The sequence below is a fragment of the Conger conger genome, chromosome 6 (assembly GCF_963514075.1).
Source record: "Conger conger chromosome 6, fConCon1.1, whole genome shotgun sequence".
Lineage (NCBI taxonomy): Eukaryota > Metazoa > Chordata > Actinopteri > Anguilliformes > Congridae > Conger > Conger conger.
The window spans coordinates 34,461,736-34,482,817 of record NC_083765.1 but is presented as its reverse complement, the minus strand read 5'-3'; the positions used below and the strand labels follow the sequence as shown (position 1 = coordinate 34,482,817).

Sequence of the window (21,082 nt, the reverse complement as noted above, 5' to 3'; positions counted from 1 at the left end):
TTGTCAATATGATCCCTTATAGCCAGTGACACCAGTAACCGGTGTTCAATCAATGAATCCTGTAAGATTGTTAAATATGCTGATGACACCTTAGTCATAGGGTCAATCTCGGATGGTGATGAAGCTCTACTTTCTCAGAAAGTGCCGGTCATTCAATATAGACAAACACATAATGTTACTATTCTTTCACTTAAGTGTCATCCAGTCCATTTTAATTGCATTGTGTGGTTCAGCTGTCCATCTGTCAACAATACCATTAAAATGAAAAGGATCACAAAACAAGCAAGCAAATTTGGTATCAGTGTTCAGGACCAAGTCTACGCCAAATTTTTTAAAAATAGACAGTATCAAATCAGGCCAAACCCAACCCTTGAACCGGTCAATTATCACCACCCAGAACTGGCAGGATAATTCAACCCAAGGAAAAAACTAAATGACACAGACAGTCCTTTCTATCAACTGCTGGAGCACTTTTCAATTACAGCAATACCAGGGCAATGAAGCAATACACCATTAGCACGGTTTGCAGTTCATCTAGTTGCATTGTATTGTCCAATCCCAGTTTGCACTTCATGCACTCTTTGATACGATGTTGTGTGCTCTCCAAATGATACAGTGATGTACATACATTTGTTGTTGTTGGTGTTGTTGTTGCCATTAAATGTTTGTTGCTGTGGCTGCAGCTGCTGTTGTGAACATTGCTGTTGTGGTTTGATAATCTGTGGTACTACACCAGGAATTCCATATGTTTTCCATAATCATGACGAATAAAGTAACTCAAACTCTATATTTTTTTATCGAAATTTCTTATGCATCAAGTTTTACAAACCTGCATCTGTAGAAATATGCCAGTCTGAACCCTGACCATGCTGATTAGTTAATATCCACTCTCATTCAGTGATTCTGGATATACAATGCTAGCTTCAGTTCTAAAATGCAGACTTATGGGATGACCAAAAGTACAATCTGCCCAGTACACTGTACCACAAAACGTCCTATTTCTCACCAGCACAAAATGTTTAAAAGTAAATGTTTTCACAGTAAACACTGCTATTTAAATAAGAGACTGATTACAATAATTGATTACAATGTATTTATTCAGTGGGAACATTACATTCAAAGTAACTGTATGGTTTTACTGTACCACACACAAAAAAGAAACTCCAAATACACCAAATAAAACTGAACAATAAAAACTACCAGGCAGAAATAATAAATATCCATCTACAAACTATTTACAACTCATTATATTTTGCCCTTAAATTTTATTAAATACAACAGATCATGAAGAGACATTTAAATGAAAAATGAATGTAAAATAAATACAGTGTTCATACTGTACAGAGCATGTACTCCAGTCCTTGCTCACTCTTGCTGTCTATAGCATGTGGGTTAATCTCTTGAATTTATTCTGGCTCTGATATAGAACTTTTACATTTAAGAATGTCATTGATACGTCTTCCAACTGGTACAATAAAAGCATAGCTTGATCTCCTTATACAAAATGACACATTTTGTGGAGACTGGTAATCCTATTTGGCTGTGTGTCCAGGTGCTATTAGAAAAAATAAAAACGCTGCAAATTGAAGGCAATACAATATCTTATTTCCCTGGCCAAGTTGCTTTCAGTATTTATTTTTGCCCTTATAAATGGCTAATTATGCTAGTGTGCTCAGTACCCATCCATCGGAGACCAGAACTGCCCTCACTTTCAGTGTATGGCCCAGGTTCACGTTGGGCTTTACCATTCTAAAACAAATTCCTGGGCTCTTATTTTCAGTTACAGTGTCTCAGAGGAGGAGAGCTGATCTAGGATCAAGTGTCCTCTGACTCCAACCTAACCTTATCCAGTACTGCCTAAAAGACAAACAGTAGGTCAGTGACCTACAGTAGGTCAGTGCTCCTACTCAATACAGTATGAACATCTGCCTCGATCTGAACTGATGTCAGTTCAATCACAGTACTGGAAAATTAACCCAGGCTACAGAAAAGTGTTACTCATATTGAAACTGTAAACACACCACTGCGTCTGTCACAGGTACTGGGGGGTACTGAGATTCACAAGATCAAGCCTGTACAAAAAAAGCCCACACATACACACGTGGTTCACGGAAAAAACCTTTGACAACAATTTGTGATTAAGGTAGTTTGTAGTTTTAAATGGGAAACAAAACGGGGGAGAACACTCTCAATCATTCACACACCAGCTGCCAATGTCACAGTAGGAGGTAAGGAAATTGACAATGGAGAAACAAGGGCAAAACAACAAAACCTCTGTTTCTTCAAACGGGGTGAGATTACAGGATAGGCCATTTTACTCCAGGTTTGTTATGATATTGAGCTTGCATGGCAAATCACCTTTGGTCTGGGAAAGGAATACAGTACCTGTTAGAAAAAGTTATGTAGCCTATACCATATCAGAGAAAGCTAAAAATGAAACATTTCCAAAAGTTTCCTCTGCACTCACAGAAGCTATGGAAGAGGCAGATTCAGCAAGGTTGCTGGTACAGTAACCATGGCAGCAAGTCTGTGTGAAACCTATCGAGCTTGCAGATATGGCAGCGGGGAGCACTGAAGAGCAACTAAGATTATTCTGAGGGCTCATATGGAGCACACTGTAAGGCAAAGGACAACCAGGTTGTATCTGGTTCAACCAGGTTGCATTATGTAGCTAGCAGTAGCTAGCAAGAAGGTTACTCATCAGTAACTCAGCAATAAAGTAAGTGGTACCCATCCATAGCTGAAAGCAGTAGTAAAAAAGCTCACTGTCACAAGGGGTAAAGAGTCTTCACAGTTCTGAATTCAGCATTTTTGAAAAAGCTTGTCTCTGGCAAATTAAACTGTAAAGCAGGAAACTGCACTTCACACAGAAGGGGAAACGCCTCTACGAACTCCAAAGTGTAGCACCCATCTGGGAGATGCATGGACAGCCTTTCTGCAGCAGGCCAGCCACCACACAAGGGAATTACTCCGGAAAGTTCTAGAAAAGGCTGCAAAGCTTCCTCCCATCCGATGTGGGCGTCTCTTTCCCACAGGTTCCCGTCAGCTGCCAAACTGGATCCAGAGAAGCGCTGCTCCAAGGAAACGAGCCAAACTCAAACTCAGCAGGTCGACTAACAGCAGAAATACAGTTGTAAAAAGAAGGCAAAACAACAAACATTGTACAGCTAAGTTCACAAGTTACACATACAACCCTTGCCCTTGTAAAGAAAAAAATATATACACAATTCAGTAGCTCTGATGCAGTAGGCCATCCCTTCAGTTCCCACCCAACTCTGAAGCCCACTCTCACAGACTCAAAGACATGTAATAGAGTATGGAGATGCTAAAGGATTGGGACTAGGGGACTGGTCCCTAGCCCCCAGTACTCTTTGGGTAAGGCAAGATATTCACATTTACTTCAACATAGCAGAGCGGTAGGGCGGTCACAGAAATCACTGAGACCCAGGAACACTGGCCCCGCGGAGAATTATGGCATTCATGGGATTCTTCTGCAATTTACAGCTGACCTAGATTTGCTGGAAGTTGGCAGGAACAAGGGGGAAAAAATGGCCACCGTTGCATTACATGGGGCTTGTGTTTCAGTAAGGTGCAAATGCACAGAAAGGAACTCCAGAAACTGCAACATAATAATTATAATAATAATAATAATAAATTAATTGTCCTGAGTCTCCACTGTAAGTGGGTCAGTTACACACTACAGTACAATGGCACCTATCGCAGTCCAGGCATGTTTTTATTGCAGTATTTTCACACACCCTTGGTTTCAGTGAAACAGGGGTAAGGGTACACCTAAATAAATAAAAAATGTTAATCAAAGTAAAGCAGGAAACACATTTACAGTTTAGCATCTGTAATCACTCATATGTGCAATGACTTATTCAGAGCAGAGGACCATGGTGGGGGCAGCCGCTCCTGCAGCAGTGTCCTGGTGGGTGGTGGGTAACCCAATGGGATCGCTGCCTCCCCGCTCAGGGGTTGTTTCTCTGCAGCGCCTCACACAGGTTGTGGTTGGCGTCGGGCTCCTCGGTCATCACCTCCACGCGCTCCCACTCTCCCGAGCGGCTGGACTTCTTGATGGCGTCCACCACAGTCTGCACGTAGAGCCCGTCCTCGAAGGTGGCGGCCGTGGCCACGGGCTTCAGGTCCCAGCTGCGCCGGTCCTCCTGGCCCAGGAAGGCCTCGCGCAGGGCCCGCACCATGCAGGCCATGCCCTTCAGGTAGGGCAGGGGGATGTCCCGCAGCCCCTTCTCCGGCCCCGGCCACGCCCCGGCCGGCCCCTGGCCCGAGGGGTCCGGCAGCAGCAGCTCCTCCTCCGGGGCCCCGTTCCGCTGCCCGTAGAGCTCCGTCCCCCGGGCGACCAGCCGCCCGGCCGAGCCCACCACCATGACCTCGTGCACGAAGGCCCCGGGCATGTTGAAGTTGAGCGTGACGGTGCAGCACACGCCGCCCCCGCCGCCCCCGCCCCCGCCCATCAGCATCTGGAAGAAGCAGAAGTCGTCGCTGGTGACGCGGCGGATCCCGCGGATGGCCCCGTTCTGCCGCACGAAGGTGCGGAGCAGGCCGTGCACGCGGGCCGCCCTCCGGCCGGTCAGGTGACTCAGCAGGTCCACGATGTAGGAGCCCATGGCGTGCAGCCCGCCGCCGCCCATCAGCTCGTCGCAGGTCCAGCTGTAGGTGTCGCTGAGCAGGCTGCCCCAGTACACGCGCGCGTCGCACACCTGCACCTCGCCCGCGTAGCCCTCCTCCAGGAGCCGCTTCATGTGCGCGAACGCCGGGAGGAAGCGCAGCACGCTGCCCGTCAGGCTCATCAGCTGCGGGTAGTACCGCGACGCCGTCACCATCTTGAAGGCGTCCGCCGACGTGGCAGCCTTCTCGCAGATCACGTTCTTGCCGATGCCTGGAGACGGGGGGGGTGGGGGGGGGTGAGGAGGGGTTAGACGTGAGCCGACGTCTGAAATGTAAATGGGGTTGATATACTATGTTGTGCATCACTGCCACTGTTGTTTTATAAGTCCTTTATCTATGATGATTTGGCAACCTCAATATTGCTTTTGCTTAAGAAGGCAAACTTGGAACTGAAGTGAGTTGAGAAAGGGACAGAGAAAAAGAGACTTTTAACATTCCTTTATGAAACACAATCTTCTGTGACATAACAGATAGAGAGAGTGAGGGGGAGAGAGAGAGCAAGAGAGCAAGAGAGAGTGAGTGAGTGAGTGAGTGAGTGAGTGAGTGAGTGAGTGAGTGAGTGAGTGAGTGAGTGAGTGAGTGAGTGAGTGAGTGAGTGAGTGAGTGTGTGTGTGTGTGTGTGTGTGTGTGTGTGTGTCCAAACTTAAGAGGCACATTCTGAACCATCCGACAGATGTATGAAAAGATCGATAAAACACTGGACTGGCTACTAAACAAACTTTGATCCCTGCTTCCGTACACAGCAGAAGTGAGGTCAGCGTCCTTTGCTGTTGTAACAAGCTGGGCACAGTGCCAAAGTATGCTGTAACACCTCAGATAAGAGCAGGGGTGGGCACCATGGATAACGCTGGAATGGCTCTCAAACACACACACCACACACACATCTCTGCTCTCAGACTTGCATACATTTTAGGTCTGATCTGTCCACCCTATCAGACTAATCCATGGTTTAATACCCCCATTTTAATATACCAGTGGGGTGGCCTTCTTTGGGCTTTTTAAATCCATTCTAGCTTTGTTCAAAAGAGGTAGAGATTAGTCAAGTGTTTGAGCACAGGATCTTTTTAGGTGAGCTGGAGGAAAAAATAATTAAAAAGGAATTAAAACAAAAATAAAGCATTATAGCCAAAACAGCACACCACCTACCATTGCAAAGCCCTTTTTTTCCAAGCCAGAGGAATGTGAGATTAAAATGGAATTTGAGATTAAAATGGCACTTTTCACATTTATGGGCTGTGGTCCGTTTAAAAGAAACTGTCAATCTCAGTTACAGTTTCTTAAGTTGCGCATGACTGCGCTACAATCTCTCCAAGTTCCTTTTTATTCCCCATTTTTATATCATATGATCAGAGCTGCAAAAAAAACCCACGGCCAAAAAGACAACCTTTCAGTTTTATAGTTGCATAACATGAGACATGAGTACATTTTCCATTCCACAGTGTTCTGACTAATCTGCACCTAATAATAAACTTTAGTCAGAGAGCCATCAATATGGACATTACACAACTGATGATACACCTGCCTTTATGTACTCAGAGGTTTTTATGATGTCATTGCGACGTCACTGTTTATCAACCATACCTACACAGGTGACAGGACAGCAGAGGGCACTCTCATTGGCTACCTCCTACAACATAACAAGCCACAGACTGCACTACAGAACAGCTAGCATCGACTGAAGCACGCTGGTAACCTGTAACCTGTAGGTAACCTGCAACTTGGTGCTGGTGTGTACGCGTCAAACCCAGGATCCATGGCTCGAGCCCACCCAGCCACAATATTACCCGAAACGAAGGTGACCGTGTCCCATCTTGGGGACCTAGCGATTATGCCACGGGGAAGCGGACTAGGCCACCTCTTCCACATGCAGACACAGCCTTTTTCGACCACTGCTGATGTGTAGCACTCACCTGGGTGATGCACGGCAACCATTTTGTAACGGAATGTCCACCACATACAAGCAGAGGTGGGGAGGGAGGGAGCTCTTCATTTAAGCAGGGAATGATTGGACAGCAGGCTGTCTACCCGATTTGCTCTTTGCCAGGGGTGCAAATGGACCCTCAGAGAGTCAAGACCTCGTTTAAAACCCACCAAAAGATGGACAGTCTCTCCTAGTTCACTGAACACTTCTGGGACCCTACCCACCTGAGATTTGTTTTCAAATTGGTTGCACAATACTAATCTAATCTTGGTTGTTTAAACCATAATAATAACCGTTGCCATGGGGCGAGATTTCATATTTTTTCTTTTATCAAACCTGATGTGGTAGTAAACAACCAACCATCAGAGGCCATGTGAAAAAAACATCACTGATATCTATCGGGTGCTGATAAGACAGCAGCAAGGCCTTGCAGTCTGTGTTTGTGTTTGCGTAAAACAAATCACATAGAAGCTGTACAACCTCGGTGCTGACTGGAGGTCTTATCAGCACCCAATAGATATCAGTGATGTTCTTTGTTTTTTTTGACGGTTGGTTGCTTACTACCACATCAGGCACGATTAAAGAAGAAAAGCTAGCCTACACACGCCATGGCAGTGGTTATTCTTATCATGCTTAAAAAATGAATTTGACTTGATGCATTATTATTCCCCAACCCCCACTGCTGCAGACACCAAAGGGCAAGAGGAAGAGCCCTAGTGCCTCACAGCTGGGCTTCTGTCCACCCTGACCTGACCCGGTCTGGGAGAGGAAGAGCCCCAGTGCGCCGCCCGCCAGCCCAGAACAATGCACTTCCACCCCAGGGACCAGGGCATCCCGCTGTCTGCCGCTCTCTGGGGCTCAGCCACCACATGTTAAAACGTTTGGGGACTTCCTGGCTTCCTGTTTGGCTAACAACTCCTCTCTCTCATTCTCTCTCTCTCAGTTCAGTGTCTCTCTCTCTCCCTCTCAAGTTCAAATGAGCTTTATTGGCATGGATGACATGGAACATATTGCCAAAGTATGAAAAAAGACCATGAACATAGAATGAGGGTAATACTGTCTGGTATCTGTTAGCTGGGGTAATGTTATGTCATGCGCAAATCAGGTGTAACAATGAACATGTAAAATGTAATAAAGAAAAGAACATCAAAAAAAAAGAAAGATCAAGAAGAGAACTTCTAGAAACTTGTAGGTTAGGTTGGGCTGGGCTGGGCTCTCTCTCTCTCTCTCTCACACACACACACACACATTGAGATGAGGGTGGGTGTGGCAGACTGACTGACTGACTGAACACAGGAATGTAAATCACTCCTGTCCACTCCAGTGCCCCAGCGCAGCAAACCATACCACCCACAGGCAATTACAGCAGCGCACACACAGAAAACAAACAGGTATGCACTGTGTCTGCGCAAACGCATGCAGACATGTGCCTGAGCACTGGCACAGAAAGATTACAAGGGCCATACAATATCCAACACTACAGTAAAATGTAGTTTGAAAGTAATGACTAGAGGTCTACAGATCGTCACCACCCACCAGCGTACACACACACACACACACACACACACACACACACACACACACACACACACACACACACACACACACACACACACACACACACACACACACACACACACACACACACACACACACACACACACACACACACACACACACACTTTCCTTATCTCAAACACCAGGCCCAGGTTACCTGGGGGGAACTCCACCCATACAGCACCTGCTGCAACAGATCCCTACCTCAAGGCAAGCCAGGCTACGCTAAACACACCCGATCAGTCCTGCAAGTCCACCCTCCACGAGCACCCAACGCCAGGAAAACGGGCGGTCGAGAAGCTCGGACCAGGCCCGCTGTGCAGCTACACCGCCCTGAGTGTGGATGAGGTACGGAGCCATGACCCACGCGCGAGTGTGCACGTACTCCTACACTCACCCACATTCTTCACACAAACCAGTTCTGCCTTATCAGCCTGGCTGTGGTGTGTGCCTGTGCGTGTACGTGCATGTGTGTGTCCATTTTGACGTGTGGGTGTGTGTATAAACACTCGCTGTGATTGAGTTCCTGAACTGCACCCAGAGGTATGGTAGCCAGGCAACCAACCCGGCAATCAGGGGTCTTATCGGTACTCTTTGTGCTGGAGCTCCGCCCAGACCAAGCACAGAGGACCCCGCCCATCAAAGAGTGTAGTCTCTGCCGCCCGTCTGCCGAAACAGGAAAAGGAAGTGACTTGGCTGCACAGGACTTCCTATAGAGCATGCTGCTCCAGAGCTGAGCACCCTATCCTGTAGACAGATGAGCACACACACAAAACCACCATACACACACCCCCCCACGCAGCCATACCCAAACACACGGTCACAGTCAATCATCACAAACAGGGACATACACACTGCACTTGTGAAACAAACACCCTCTCTACCTGTATACGCACTCACACCATCACACACACAAAAAACACAACCTTTGCAGAACCATCACATTCAGCCACACAATATAGACACAACTGAAGGACAGTAACAGCTGGTGACATGCTGCCTTTTCAGAATTCAAAACGAGCTTCATTATGCAACAGGAACTGATCGAGACAAATGTTACTATTTACTTCAGCAAAATTTGGCACTTTCAGGAGAATAACTGGTTCTTAATCCAACGGTCCTGTCAACTTCAAAAGACTACCTGGGCGTACGACAGTAATGAGTAAAGCCGCGCAAAGTGCACAACCACAACCCCATCGGAACGTTCTGGAATGTTATGGTGGAGAGGAGAGGAGAGGAGAGGAGAGGAGAGGAGAGGAGAGGAGAGGGACAAGGACAACATTCTGTACTCCACTCTAGCTCTTTACCTCTGTTAGTTTATTGAAAAGCTGTAACAATGTCAGTGTTAGGATTCCACACAGCCAAGGAACGGCTTTGTACCGCGCAATGGTCCCAATTTGTTTACACTACGAAATATACAGCCCCATTAGAACTGTCTGCACAGTAGCACACAGTGTGCACAGTGTATTGGCCAACCTAAACAAATAAACTATAATACTAGGAAGTGCTGCTTGTTATACTGGCTTTCTGTCAGCGAAGCTAAACCTGAAGAACAATGTTGTCTACTGAAGAATGTTCAGCCAACTTTTCCATTCAAAACAGGTGGTGTGCTTTACATTTGAACCAAGAGCCGGGACTATGCAAAAGTACAGGCATGGAATAGGAAGTATAACGTGACTGCAAAACATAAACAAGTTACACTATTAATTGAGAAAAAACTTGAAAATATATGAGAATCAGACAAGGGACTGACCTTATTGCCTGTTGCTAAAGGGCAGCTTATAAGTACTGCTTTTGACATAAAAAAAGGACCAGGACAAAATTAGCTGTTGGATGGAAGCAAGAAGCATTCATTCATTCATTCATTCATTCATTATCCTAACCCGCTTATCCTGAACAGGGTGTCCAGGGGGGAGCCTATCCCAGCATACATTGGGCGAAAGGCAGGAATACACCCTGGACAGGTCGCCAGTCCATCGCACGGCACACACACCATTCACTCACACACTCCTACCTACGGGCAATTTAGACTCTCCAATCAGCCTAACCTGTAGACACGGGGAGAACATGCAAACTCCACACAGAGGGCCCAGCCGAACGGGGATTCGAACCCAGGACCTCCTTGCTGTGAGGCGGCAGTGCTACCCACTGCACCATCCGTGCCACCGAAGCAAGAAGCAGTTGAATAATTTTAAATCCAGCAAAGATCGTGGCACACTGATGTCTAGAGACAAAGCAAGTGCCGACTTTCACATACCATTGGTGTTCAGCCACAAGTGTGAGCCAACGTCGCTGTACGGATCTGTTTCTTATTCGGCTATTTTGTAAGTTATTGTTTTGTTGGTTAGCCTATTTCATTGCACTTCATATGGCAGTTGCTGTTTGGGCAAATGCCATTGACGTTATTGGTTTATTATAACTCAAAATAAACTGAACTGAAATATTTAATTTAATAAAATTGGTGTATTTGAGCCTCACTTTCAGAGTTCTGAAAATGTCGGTGTGATCGCGACCCACCCTTCCCGGTCACCCCCCGGTCACTGCCCGGTCACCGCCCGGTTATCACCCGCAGCTGCGATAGCCAAACGTGACCGTCCGTGACATCCCCCCCCCCACCAGGAAGCCACAACTAAAGCAGGAAGCCCCAGTCACCGCGCAGGAATGTGGTGTGAGAGGACGACCGTGAGGACACGTTGGGAGAGGGCCCGCGCTCCTGCCTGTCCCTGGCAGAGCCCAAACTGAGTGAGCGCTGCACTACAATACTCTCAATCTCCTAATATTCAATATTTCAATGATTACTGAACAGCTGTTAAAACTGATTAGTGATCTAGCGACCAAGTATCCGATATTAGGCCTAATACCTACCATAGACTCTAGTCCAATTAAGTGCAAAGGTTCAAACCAGTGCAACTGCTACTGTAATATGAAGGCCTACATTTAAATGCTAGCTAGTGTCAGGCTTGTAGGCTTCTAGGCAGACCGTTCTCAATAACAAAATAATTTTGACGCAAAGACACAAAGAAAAAGTAAGAAAAGCTGGTATCCCCAAATTAAGAAAGCTTCCCAATATACAGCAACAATGAAACTCGAGAGAAACTGATCACAACACGTTCACCTCCAGCCTGAAATGTTGAAATACCTGCTTAGCAAAACCATAATCACTGTAGTACGGTTCTGCATAAACGCGGGGTGTTGCTGCAACACCTCAGAAATGTTGTAAGAGTGCAGAGCCTTGACAGGCAGATGTGCTCACTGCTCAGTGCACACAGGACCCGAGTTCCACAGCGAGGGGATCAGGGCAGTGTTTTAAACACAGTAGCCAATGTGTCAGTGACACGGCCAGGCTCAAAAGTCCACAATAAGAGAGATATCAGACTGAGAAAACCACTAAACACCTCCTATCCGTGCAGTTAAGTGCTGTTATGCTATCTGGCAGGGCAGCAAAGTACAAACTGGAAAACAAGTGCAGGCAGACAGACCGAGACAAACAGACACACACAGCAGCGCAAATGTAATATTGTCTTTTCAGGTTAATTTAGCTATCCTTTTAATTCCAGCGTTGTCGTTTTTAAATTGTAAATCTTGCATTTTAATGGTTTCTTTGGAGTATTTGTGTTCTAGCAACACAATGATAGAGGCAGGCAGAGATCATCAGGAATGCGCCTTATCAGCATGAACCTCAACTGTCCAGGGTCTACATAAGAACTCGGTCTGCGGATACGCAGTGCTCTCGAAACGTCGTTGTAATGTCACACCAAAGCTACTGTATTGTTGTGAAGCTTTGGGAACACCCCGCCAGCGTTGGTGACACACAAACAGGGTCGGGGTGGGGATAGGCGTAATCAGAGCCGTTAAACTTCATTACACACGCGGCGCAAACAGGCGTTTAGGGAAACATCAGCTGAGCTGATTTTCAGCACGGTGCCAAACCAACGCCTATCAAACAGGGAATAAGCGCAGGGGCTTCAGTTTACCACCCCATGGGACTGCACACGCCCACAGAGGAACCTTTAGCATTGGACAGAGCCAGCGCTTGTGCAGCATTGCGCAGTAACTGCCCAGAGTTACTGAGACAGCACTGCATTTGACTATGTATGTTTACACTGGTCGTTTAGCAGATGCTCTTATCAAGAGCAAGTTACACAGCTTACATTTTTACATGTTTCCACTGTTTGTGTGTGTGTATACATGTATGGGAGTATGCAAGTATGCATTTGTGTGTGCTTGCATGTGTATTTGTGCATGTTAATTATGCATGAATCAAATGCTATTTTTATATTGCATTGTGCCGATAAAACAGCTTATTTTGTGTTTGTGTGTGTGTATAAGAGCAAACATGCATACGAGAGTGTGTGTATTGCGTGTGTGTGCATATAAGTGTTTGTGTGTGTGTGTGTGTGTGTATATAAAGTCCAAACATGCACACGAGAGTGTGTGTATGCATATGTGTGCGCATGCGTGTGTGTGTGTGTGTATGTGTGTGTGTGTGCGCATAAGTGTGTGTGTATGCTATGTTTGCGTCACGCTCTCTCACCCAGGGCTTTAACGGCGATCTGGCGCGTGAGGGGTGGGGGGATGTTGATGCACACCAGGTCCACGTCGGGGTGCAGCAGCACGTCGTCGGTGTGGCTGGTGTAGAAGGGGATCCCCAGCTCCTGGGACAGCGTCCTGGCCTCCTCCTCCGTGCGCCCCCACACCGCCTGCACCACGAAACCCTCGCCCCTCAGCAGGGGCACCAGCACCCGGGCGGTGCTGCCCGTCCCGAACACCCCCACCCCTGGCAGCATGGCAGCGTCGCCCCCCGTCCTGGGACCTCTCTGCTCCACTGCAGGGGCTCACAGCTGGGCGCGCATCCCAGGGACCTCCGACCACCTGAGACGGGTCTAACTCCTGGTGACCCTACTGGAAGTGTGCAGATCCAGATATGGGCAACAGGGCTCTTCAGTAAAGTCTGTGGTTCAGCTCCTCCCAGCCTACGCTGCTGAAACTAAAATGCAAAAAAGAAGAGCCTCAGAGACAAGTTTTGACTGCCGTTGGACCGGGGAACTGACAACCCAGTTTATCAGGGCTGCAGTGTCTTCTTGCACTTCATTTACATCACTGATAGGCTATGGATTCCAAACACCCTATTTCCAAGACCCAAGTCAACAGTTGATGTAAAGCACGCCCACTAATTTATTACAGGGGACAGCAGCTCACTGTTTGAAACCAAACATTAATTCTTCCCATGAGCCCGTGATGAGAGAGGAAGATAAATTATTCCTCCATTTGTACTTCAGGGCCAGATGCAGAATGCATTGTCTGCATCGTATAAAGAGCGCTATTCATAAAAGGTGTCATTGTCACCCTCCACTGTATCCATGACTAACTGCGGTATTGCTACCTGTGCATGCTCGTGCTCATCAGGAGCCCAGACACACGCGCAGTTAATACTGGCACATCGTAAAAACACAAATAGGCTAATCAGGAAGTGCTTCCGCGATGCGACCAAGCTTTTACAGAACAAGTGCAGAGACGGCTCGTATTACTAGCAACTCCGTGGTGGCGAAAATAGTCACTGATGGAAGTTTAAACGAATATTGTTATACTAGCGAGCTACTTAATATAAGCAACCACTCCCTGCTAGCTTGCATCGCGGCAGCTTGCAAGTCACCGTCACTTTTCCCACAAACAGTAACAAAATCACATCCCCCACAGACATAGCTAGATACAGCCGTGATTAACAGATGGTCACTCAAGCCCTAGATACCATTTTTTATTCAAGAAGCTTGCACCTGCTTAGCAACGCGGCAAACAAAGGCGAGATGCACTCCCATACATTATTTTTTCATGAAAGAAGCAGTGAGCTCTATTTATTGCGAATATATCATTACTAATAAGTCACACATTTGCGTCGACTTGTACGTTCTTGGTCTAAGTTACAGACTCTGAAGAAGCAGCAGCAAATGGACCCTATAGTTTTATGTTTGTGTGACAAGCCCCCTCCTCATCCACTGACAACCCAGAGCTAGCCACTTCCCATTAGCTGGTATCATTCACTAAGTCCAGTCTTGCTTGCAGAGTAACTCAAATGGAAGGAATGTCGACGGGCAGCTTGTGCGCTAGAATATTACGTTTAAATCTTAACATTGCCCCATCAACGTTTACACTTAGATAAAATATAACAAACTGTAATTGCAGATATAGCTTACTTAAATGTAATAAATTGTGTAGCTAGTCTGGAAACTAGACGAATTAAAATCGCCGACGTTACCGTTTGGCTGCGTTTCTAAAATGCTATTCATTCCGATCCATTCACAACGTCCCCTTGTTTGTTTAGCTAGCTATTCAGTCAGCCAGTCGTCCAATAAAGGGGAGAGCAAATCGATGCTCCGGCCAGAATAAAGGGCATTTCACAAAATCGCGATGTTGAAGCCAAGCTTGGGGGGTTGGTTATTACACAGCAACCTTAGCATTAAATTAGCTAGCACAATGATAAAAAAAATTAACTTAACAAGGAAGCTACATAGCTACCTTTTCTTTCTTCGAGTCCTTTAACTCAGATGTCCAGATGTCCAGATGTCAGAAGCACTTCGCGAGTGATGCTGGACGAACACCGCGCACAGCTCCCACTCGGTCACGTCGGGCGATGCTAGCTCAGAATTCACTACCCCTTGTTTTCAGTAGCTAAACCTACAGCACCAAAGTCATCAGAGGAATTTCGCTTTCTGGCTTCCGAATAGCAACGTATTTAAAAACTGAAACATATGTGAACCTCGTCCCCGCTGTTTATGATAAGGTTTGTTTGAAGCCAGACTGGATAAGCCCGGTCCAATTTCCCTTCATGATCGGCAGCGAACTGAATATTGTGAGGCTGCGCAGACCGCGCCGTTTGACAAACCTAACCACGCCCATCAACGCACTGAGCTGTCAATTAGGTTTTAAAGAGGTAGTTAGTTCACTTTCTGTGGTTAAATTATTTCAATGTATCAGCGACTTTATTATAGCTTCAGATATATGCGTGTCATTGCCCGATTCTCAATTAAGGAATTAGTCTTAGCGGGGATATGAAAACAAATAAATAAAATTATTTATTATATATATATATATATATAAATAAATTGTGAATTGTCGCTACAAAATTAATTTGTTCATATCTTGTTCACGGAATTTCACATCCTTGTCTTCTTTCACTTCCTTGTCTCAAGATTAGCCGCTTGATGTGGGTAGAGCGCGTTTCATACAGACAGACTGATATAAGTGAAAATAAACAGAACATGGACTCGTGGGGACTTGAAACTCAAGATTTGACAAAAGAAATGAAGACTGAAATAACGACAGAGGTCAAAAGTAATTTGCACATGGATGTGTATTTTAATAAAAATAATTCTGTCAAAATACAACAGAATACAATATTTCTTTACCATATTTCCAGTACATAGTTATTTTTTTTTTTCATAATTATGTTTTTCTTTTTTTATTTTGTTTTAAAGGTTTTCAAAGGTTCATGCTAAGTAGAGAGGGTAACTTATTTCACAAATACTAAAATCAAACTCAAATAAAATTCAAATCATAATAAAATTAATTGTGCACAACTTGTATATATATATATATATTTAATGAATCTAATTTTGTTTCCCCTGCTATTTTGGGGGTGTATATGAAGTGTACTTGACTTCACTTCAACAACAAAAAAACCCCAATAAAATAAAAATCTTAAGATATTGAGACAATTTGAAAGTATGGCTGCTTGGGAGGGGGAAGGGGAGGTCTCCAGGTGTTGGAGCCTCACCTGTTTTACAAAAACACAAATTTCCCCCTACTGTTTGGCTCTCATCTCTCAGGCAGTTTAAATCAGACAACTGGATCCTTAAAATTCCATCTTTTGAAAATGTCAAATAACATTACAAGTGGCTAAATTATGAGTTGACTATGCATTCAAAGATTTGATTTGCCTATTTAAATTTTTGAGCAGTCTTTTAAACCTACAAAACGCCCTCTGTAACATGTGGCACCATTAGGTGCGTTGAAACAGGCACAGTAGCAGAGAAGAACTGTTCAATGAACAGTCGGACAATTTTACTGAAATACCGGTTTGCATGATTTCTTTACAACATTATCATAGTCACCATCAAATACACTTCTCTGCTCTCTATACTGCATGATTTGAATTGACAAACACAAGAAAGAGCAGACAGGTTGGGTACATGGTATTATTACCAATTAATGGCTGGTGTCACATTGATGCACTGTGCTACAGTGTTAAGAAATATATATACTGCAGTAATCCCACGGCATAATAGTGGCCTTATAGGAGCTGCTCTACTCAAGTTAAATCACACAATTAGTCTTTCAAAATCTATTAAATAGCCAGCTGATTGATTCCTGTACTCTTCCCAGTGGAACAGGGCATTCACCAGCTCAGCAGTTCCATAAAAGGAGGAAGGAAAACATGGGCACGACATTCCGGAATATGCTTAGACTATCTCTGGACTACACCTCCCATCATGCCCTTCAGCAAAAATGTTCTGAGTGACACTGCAGACTGCACATTTCACTCTCCCCCTACTCTACCTTGTACAGTGTGTTAGGGGTCAGGAGCAGAAATGAACTAGATCAACACCTCTGAAGGGGATATGGGCAAACAATCTCATGAAGGCTGGCTGCATTTCAAAAGGAACAAAGCTATACTGCCGAAGTATATTCAAAACACAGTACAGCACCATCTGCCAATTATCTGTGACAACTGACCCACATACTAGCGGTTATAGCAAGTTAGTAGTAAAGAACATACGGGGGAAAAATGCAATGGAATAATTCGTTTAAAAATAATGAACAAAACCAATGATATCCGTAGCCACATATTATCACAGTGGCTGGGTCAGAGTTAATGAATTAGTGCAGCTGCTTCTAAAGCAGGCCAAGCGAGAGAGACAGAGGCAGGTACAGAGTCACACAGCTCAGCCTCAAGGAAGCATGGGGCATGGTGCGAGGGAGAGGGAGAGGGAGAGAGAGAGCAAGGGGAAGCACTGTTATATGATAAACTAGTGTGCCAAAGGTTTACAAAGAGCAAAATCCTTGCTGTGCAGAAGACACTGCTTATATTTTGGATTTGTCAATATGGCTTCCAGGAAGGACCTCGCATTCATAAACCCCCGATTTAAATGATGTCAGTTTCTGCCACAGATTTGGAACATGGAACTCCTGTCCATCAGGACTGCCTGCTGCTCACATTCCCTTCCATGCTTACTTTCAATGGCTACATCAGATTGAGGAACTCTATGACTTAACATGGAACAGCGCAGTACCCAAAATGCACATTGTCATGGTATTCTTCATTTGGGAAAATGAGATAATCCATCTTATTTTATATAACTATAATGGTTTGTCCTCTCTAAGCAGGTTCAAGAAGTATAATTAGAGAAATAAGATGTTAAAAAGTCATCATCATCACAGTATGAGTAAGCAGTGATATTTGGCATGTTATTTCTCCTGGTCCTTAACGATTCAGGGTTATTTTACAACCGAGGAAAAATAAAGAAGAAATGAAAAGCAAGAACTACCGCACAACAGAGCTAGAACCACAACAGGACCACGTATGATTGACTACGTTTCCCAGCATGCAGTGCAAGCACCCTGTGGCAAGAGCCTCCACTCAAAAATGAAATGGAGATACACAGCCCTTCTTCACAAAGAGAGAGAGCGAGCACGAGAAAGGAGGGGGGGAGCTTTACTCGTTTTTCCTGTTGTTTGTTACCTAATGAAATGCTAACACACTCAATGTTAGTAGTTTATCAAATATAAGTCCTTTCCAAGCTCTATATTGCTGGTCTATTAATATATTGTTAATCTCCTAGGCAACAGGCCCATCATTGATATACCCACATATTTAGCTGAATGATGGGAATCACTAGTTTCTGTGAATGGATATTCCAGTAAGTAGCTCCCACTGGTTCAGCCAAAAGGTTGGGAAAATACATTTTCATTGTGTTTATTTTTCAATGCTGTTCATATATATAAAAAAAAAATAATAATAATAATAATAAAAAAACAATTAAAATCTCCCTCTATTTAAATATATTTCTCAGTTAATTAACCCGCTCACACTCACTGGCACTAAAAGGCCCTCGATGGACCTTAAGACTTAAAGCTGTAGATGGTGCTAGGGATCAACAGCAAGGTAACAGTAGCCAGGTGCATTAGACTTCAGCGTCTCAACCGGCAGTCACGTCTAAAATGCATTTTTCGCTGTTGTTTTTCTTTCATTTGATACATTTCATTTTATACTTCAGGTTTTGAGGTACTCCACTTATCTCGAAAACAGAACACGCAAAACGGATCCACGATAACGAAGCACTGGCGGTCTGATGCTCGTCGCTGCGGAGCGCTAGCGCGATGTCGAGACGATAGCGGGTGAGCTGGTAGCCATGCATATTCACTGAAGCGCTTTTCGGCCTTTGTTTGTTAGCTTTTAATCGATAAACATCAGCGGCGAGGACAACCTGCCAGAAAACACAACACCACATCTTTTCAGACTCTCTCCCCCCAAAAAAGAAAAAATCTAAATGATTCAGAAGGGAAAAATCATAGAAGCCTGGACAGACTCAATAGCCAAAGGACTGCTGGTAGAACTAAATTAATTTCAGCAACATTCCATTTTGAAATGACATATGCATTGTGTTTACCTGAGTTCTGAGTGAGAGAAACCAAAATATCTTGCTTCATTACAATGATGTATACACCTTATTAGCTGTATCTTTAATATGGCATACACAAATTTAAAATATTATTTGGGGAATTTCATTCCACCCTTAAAAACAAAAGGAACTAGATTTTTTCCCAAGATGAGCACAACAACAAAATAAAAACTAAAAATAAAGACTAAACAGAATAATAATTATCTTTAAATAGTGTCACACAATCTGTATTTGATAATACTAAATTAAAAAAAGAAGCCTTTCTCTCTTGTATGTCCCCCTCCAAATGTTTCCACCAATTGCAAACAGCACACCAATCAAAACTCATGCGCTCCTCTGATACCATGGCCACAAACTGGAAAGTCCTCTTCTTAGCTGTCCTGTACATTGCCTGCAAGAAATAAGAAAGAATGTTCGGATTCCACCTGGGAAGTGACACTCATCTTTGACACATTTCTACTATAACTCTTTTCAGGCAATCTGTATGAAATATAATCACCCAATAAGTGCAATAACAGGTGTGTACAGACCGACTGGCAAACCGCACGTGCACACACACACACGCGCACACACACACACGCGCGCACAAGAATACATCCATCCATCCATCCATCCATTGTCTTAACCCGCTTATCCTGAACAGGGTCGCAGGGGGCTGGAGCCTATCCCAGCATACATTGGGCGAAAGGCAGGAATACACCCTGGACAGGTCGCCAGTCCATCACAGGGCACACACACACCATTCACTCACACACTCATACCTATGGGCAATTTAGACTCTCCAATCAGCCTAACCTGCATGTCTTTGGACTGTGGGAGGAAACCGGAGTACCCGGAGGAAACCCACGCAGACACGGGGAGAACATGCAAACTCCGCACAGAGAGGCCCCGGCCGACGGGGATTCGAACCCAGGACCTCCTTGCTGTGAGGCGGCAGTGCAACCCACTGCACCATCCGTGCCGCCCCACAAGAATACAGATAAGTTTATATCAAGTTAGCTCTGCTACAGTTTAAAAAAAGAAAAACCTGTAGGACCACCACTGATTAACTGCAGGACTTGCTTTAGTATGCCATGCCTTCTACATTACATTACATTACATTATTGGCATTTGGCAGACGCTCTTATCCAGAGCGACGTACAACAACCAGCAGATGGCGATAAACCAATTGCCTGGAAACCCAGACGGTGAGATTGTGACATCTCGAGACACTCTCACCTCACAGTCTGAGAACGGCACTTACTGTCCGCACAGCAGGAATGTGTCAGCTGAAGCACTGCTCAAAACTTCCACAGGGCACCTTGTGGAAGTACGGCAGATTTGACACGTCTCCTCTCACTATTTTGCCAATTCACCGTATCTCTTAGTTTGTTTGAACCAAAACCTTTACTTTAGACCTGTCCATTAATATGATTGACTAAAAAAGAGTTTATCACTGTGCAATGCTTTGTCCACACTGCAAAAAACTTAAATATCCAAATATCCGATATTTATATACAAAAATAAATATCTCAAGTATTTTACAAGTATTGTACATATTGTGTTATATCTAAACTTATATTAGCTTTTTGCTAAATAAGACAAAAATACAAGTGAGACAGTGTGACTCATTTGAAGATTTGCCAATGGGGTAAGTAGGAACTGTAAAAAAGCAAATATTTTCGACTTGAGAGAATTATTATTTGTATTTCTGAAAGTTTCATTACAAGACTAAAATACTTGTTAGGACAGGCGATGGTTTGTAGTGCAGGCATATTGCATAGAGCTTAATGCAGCCGCTTACAGCCAGGAAAGCATTAAGGTCAAACTAAACTGTGCGTGTCGATGGGAGGTAAGGACAAGAACCGGCTGCTGTGCGAGATCACAGGGATTATGGGAACTGCGGTCCGTCTGGGTGGATTATGGGTAGTGCGGTCCGTCTGGGTGGATTATGGGTAGTGCGGTCTGCGTGGGGGACTCACCTTGGCGGCGGCTAGTGCAAAAAGTTGTCGATTCTGGCGAAGGAGCAGGAGCCAGACCGCACCCGGGCCATCAGCTGCACGCACTCGGTGGCCTGCCCCAGGGCCAGCATCAAGGGGGGCTGTTTGGGCAGGTTCTGTGACTCTGGGGGCAACAGGGCAGACACAGCGCAATTACTGAATTACTGAATTATTAAGTTCCATCTGCGTTCTGAGTGGTATTCCAAGCAAATACAACCTTTTACATTTTGATTTGTTTAATACTTTATACAAAATTGTGC

At 44.8% G+C, this 21,082-nt stretch overlaps 2 protein-coding genes across 3 annotated transcripts in view; both read right to left on the bottom strand.

The window, feature by feature from the left end:
• Nucleotides 1-1,079: 1,079 nt before the first annotated feature.
• gfod2 (glucose-fructose oxidoreductase domain containing 2) lies at nt 1,080-14,722 on the bottom strand. 2 transcript variants are annotated; one of them, XM_061246698.1, is made up of 3 exons: nt 14,681-14,722; nt 12,702-13,154; nt 1,080-4,900 (listed from the first exon to the last, which is right to left on the bottom strand). In XM_061246698.1, the coding sequence occupies exons 2-3, from the start codon at nt 12,952-12,954 to the stop codon at nt 3,972-3,974; spliced, it is 1,182 nt and encodes a 393-aa protein (XP_061102682.1). In that variant the 5' UTR covers nt 12,955-13,154; nt 14,681-14,722; the 3' UTR covers nt 1,080-3,971. The 2 variants fall into 2 exon arrangements, with proteins under 2 accessions (XP_061102682.1, XP_061102681.1); XM_061246697.1 differs by lacking the exon at nt 14,681-14,722 and adding an exon at nt 14,359-14,550.
• Nucleotides 14,723-15,497: 775 nt separating this feature from the next.
• The window catches only part of ranbp10 (RAN binding protein 10), a 38,327-nt gene continuing 32,742 nt past the window's right edge, over nt 15,498-21,082 (bottom strand). The window contains exons 14-15 of the mRNA XM_061244717.1: nt 20,805-20,946; nt 15,498-19,234 (exon numbers count right to left, since the gene is read on the bottom strand). Of these exons, the coding sequence (XP_061100701.1) occupies nt 20,816-20,946 (131 nt within the window). The 3' untranslated portion in view covers nt 15,498-19,234; nt 20,805-20,815. The remainder of the gene's footprint in view (nt 19,235-20,804; nt 20,947-21,082) is intronic.

Bases quoted from the DNA above. Each gene is read 5' to 3' on its own strand.
- gfod2 (XM_061246698.1), bottom strand. From the start codon at position 12,954: ATGCTGCCAGGGGTGGGGGTGTTCGGGACGGGCAGCACCGCCCGGGTG. The intron at 4,901-12,701 runs GTGAGAGAGCGT...CCCCGTCTCCAG, and splicing joins GATCGCCGTTAAAGCCCTGG to GCATCGGCAAGAACGTGATC.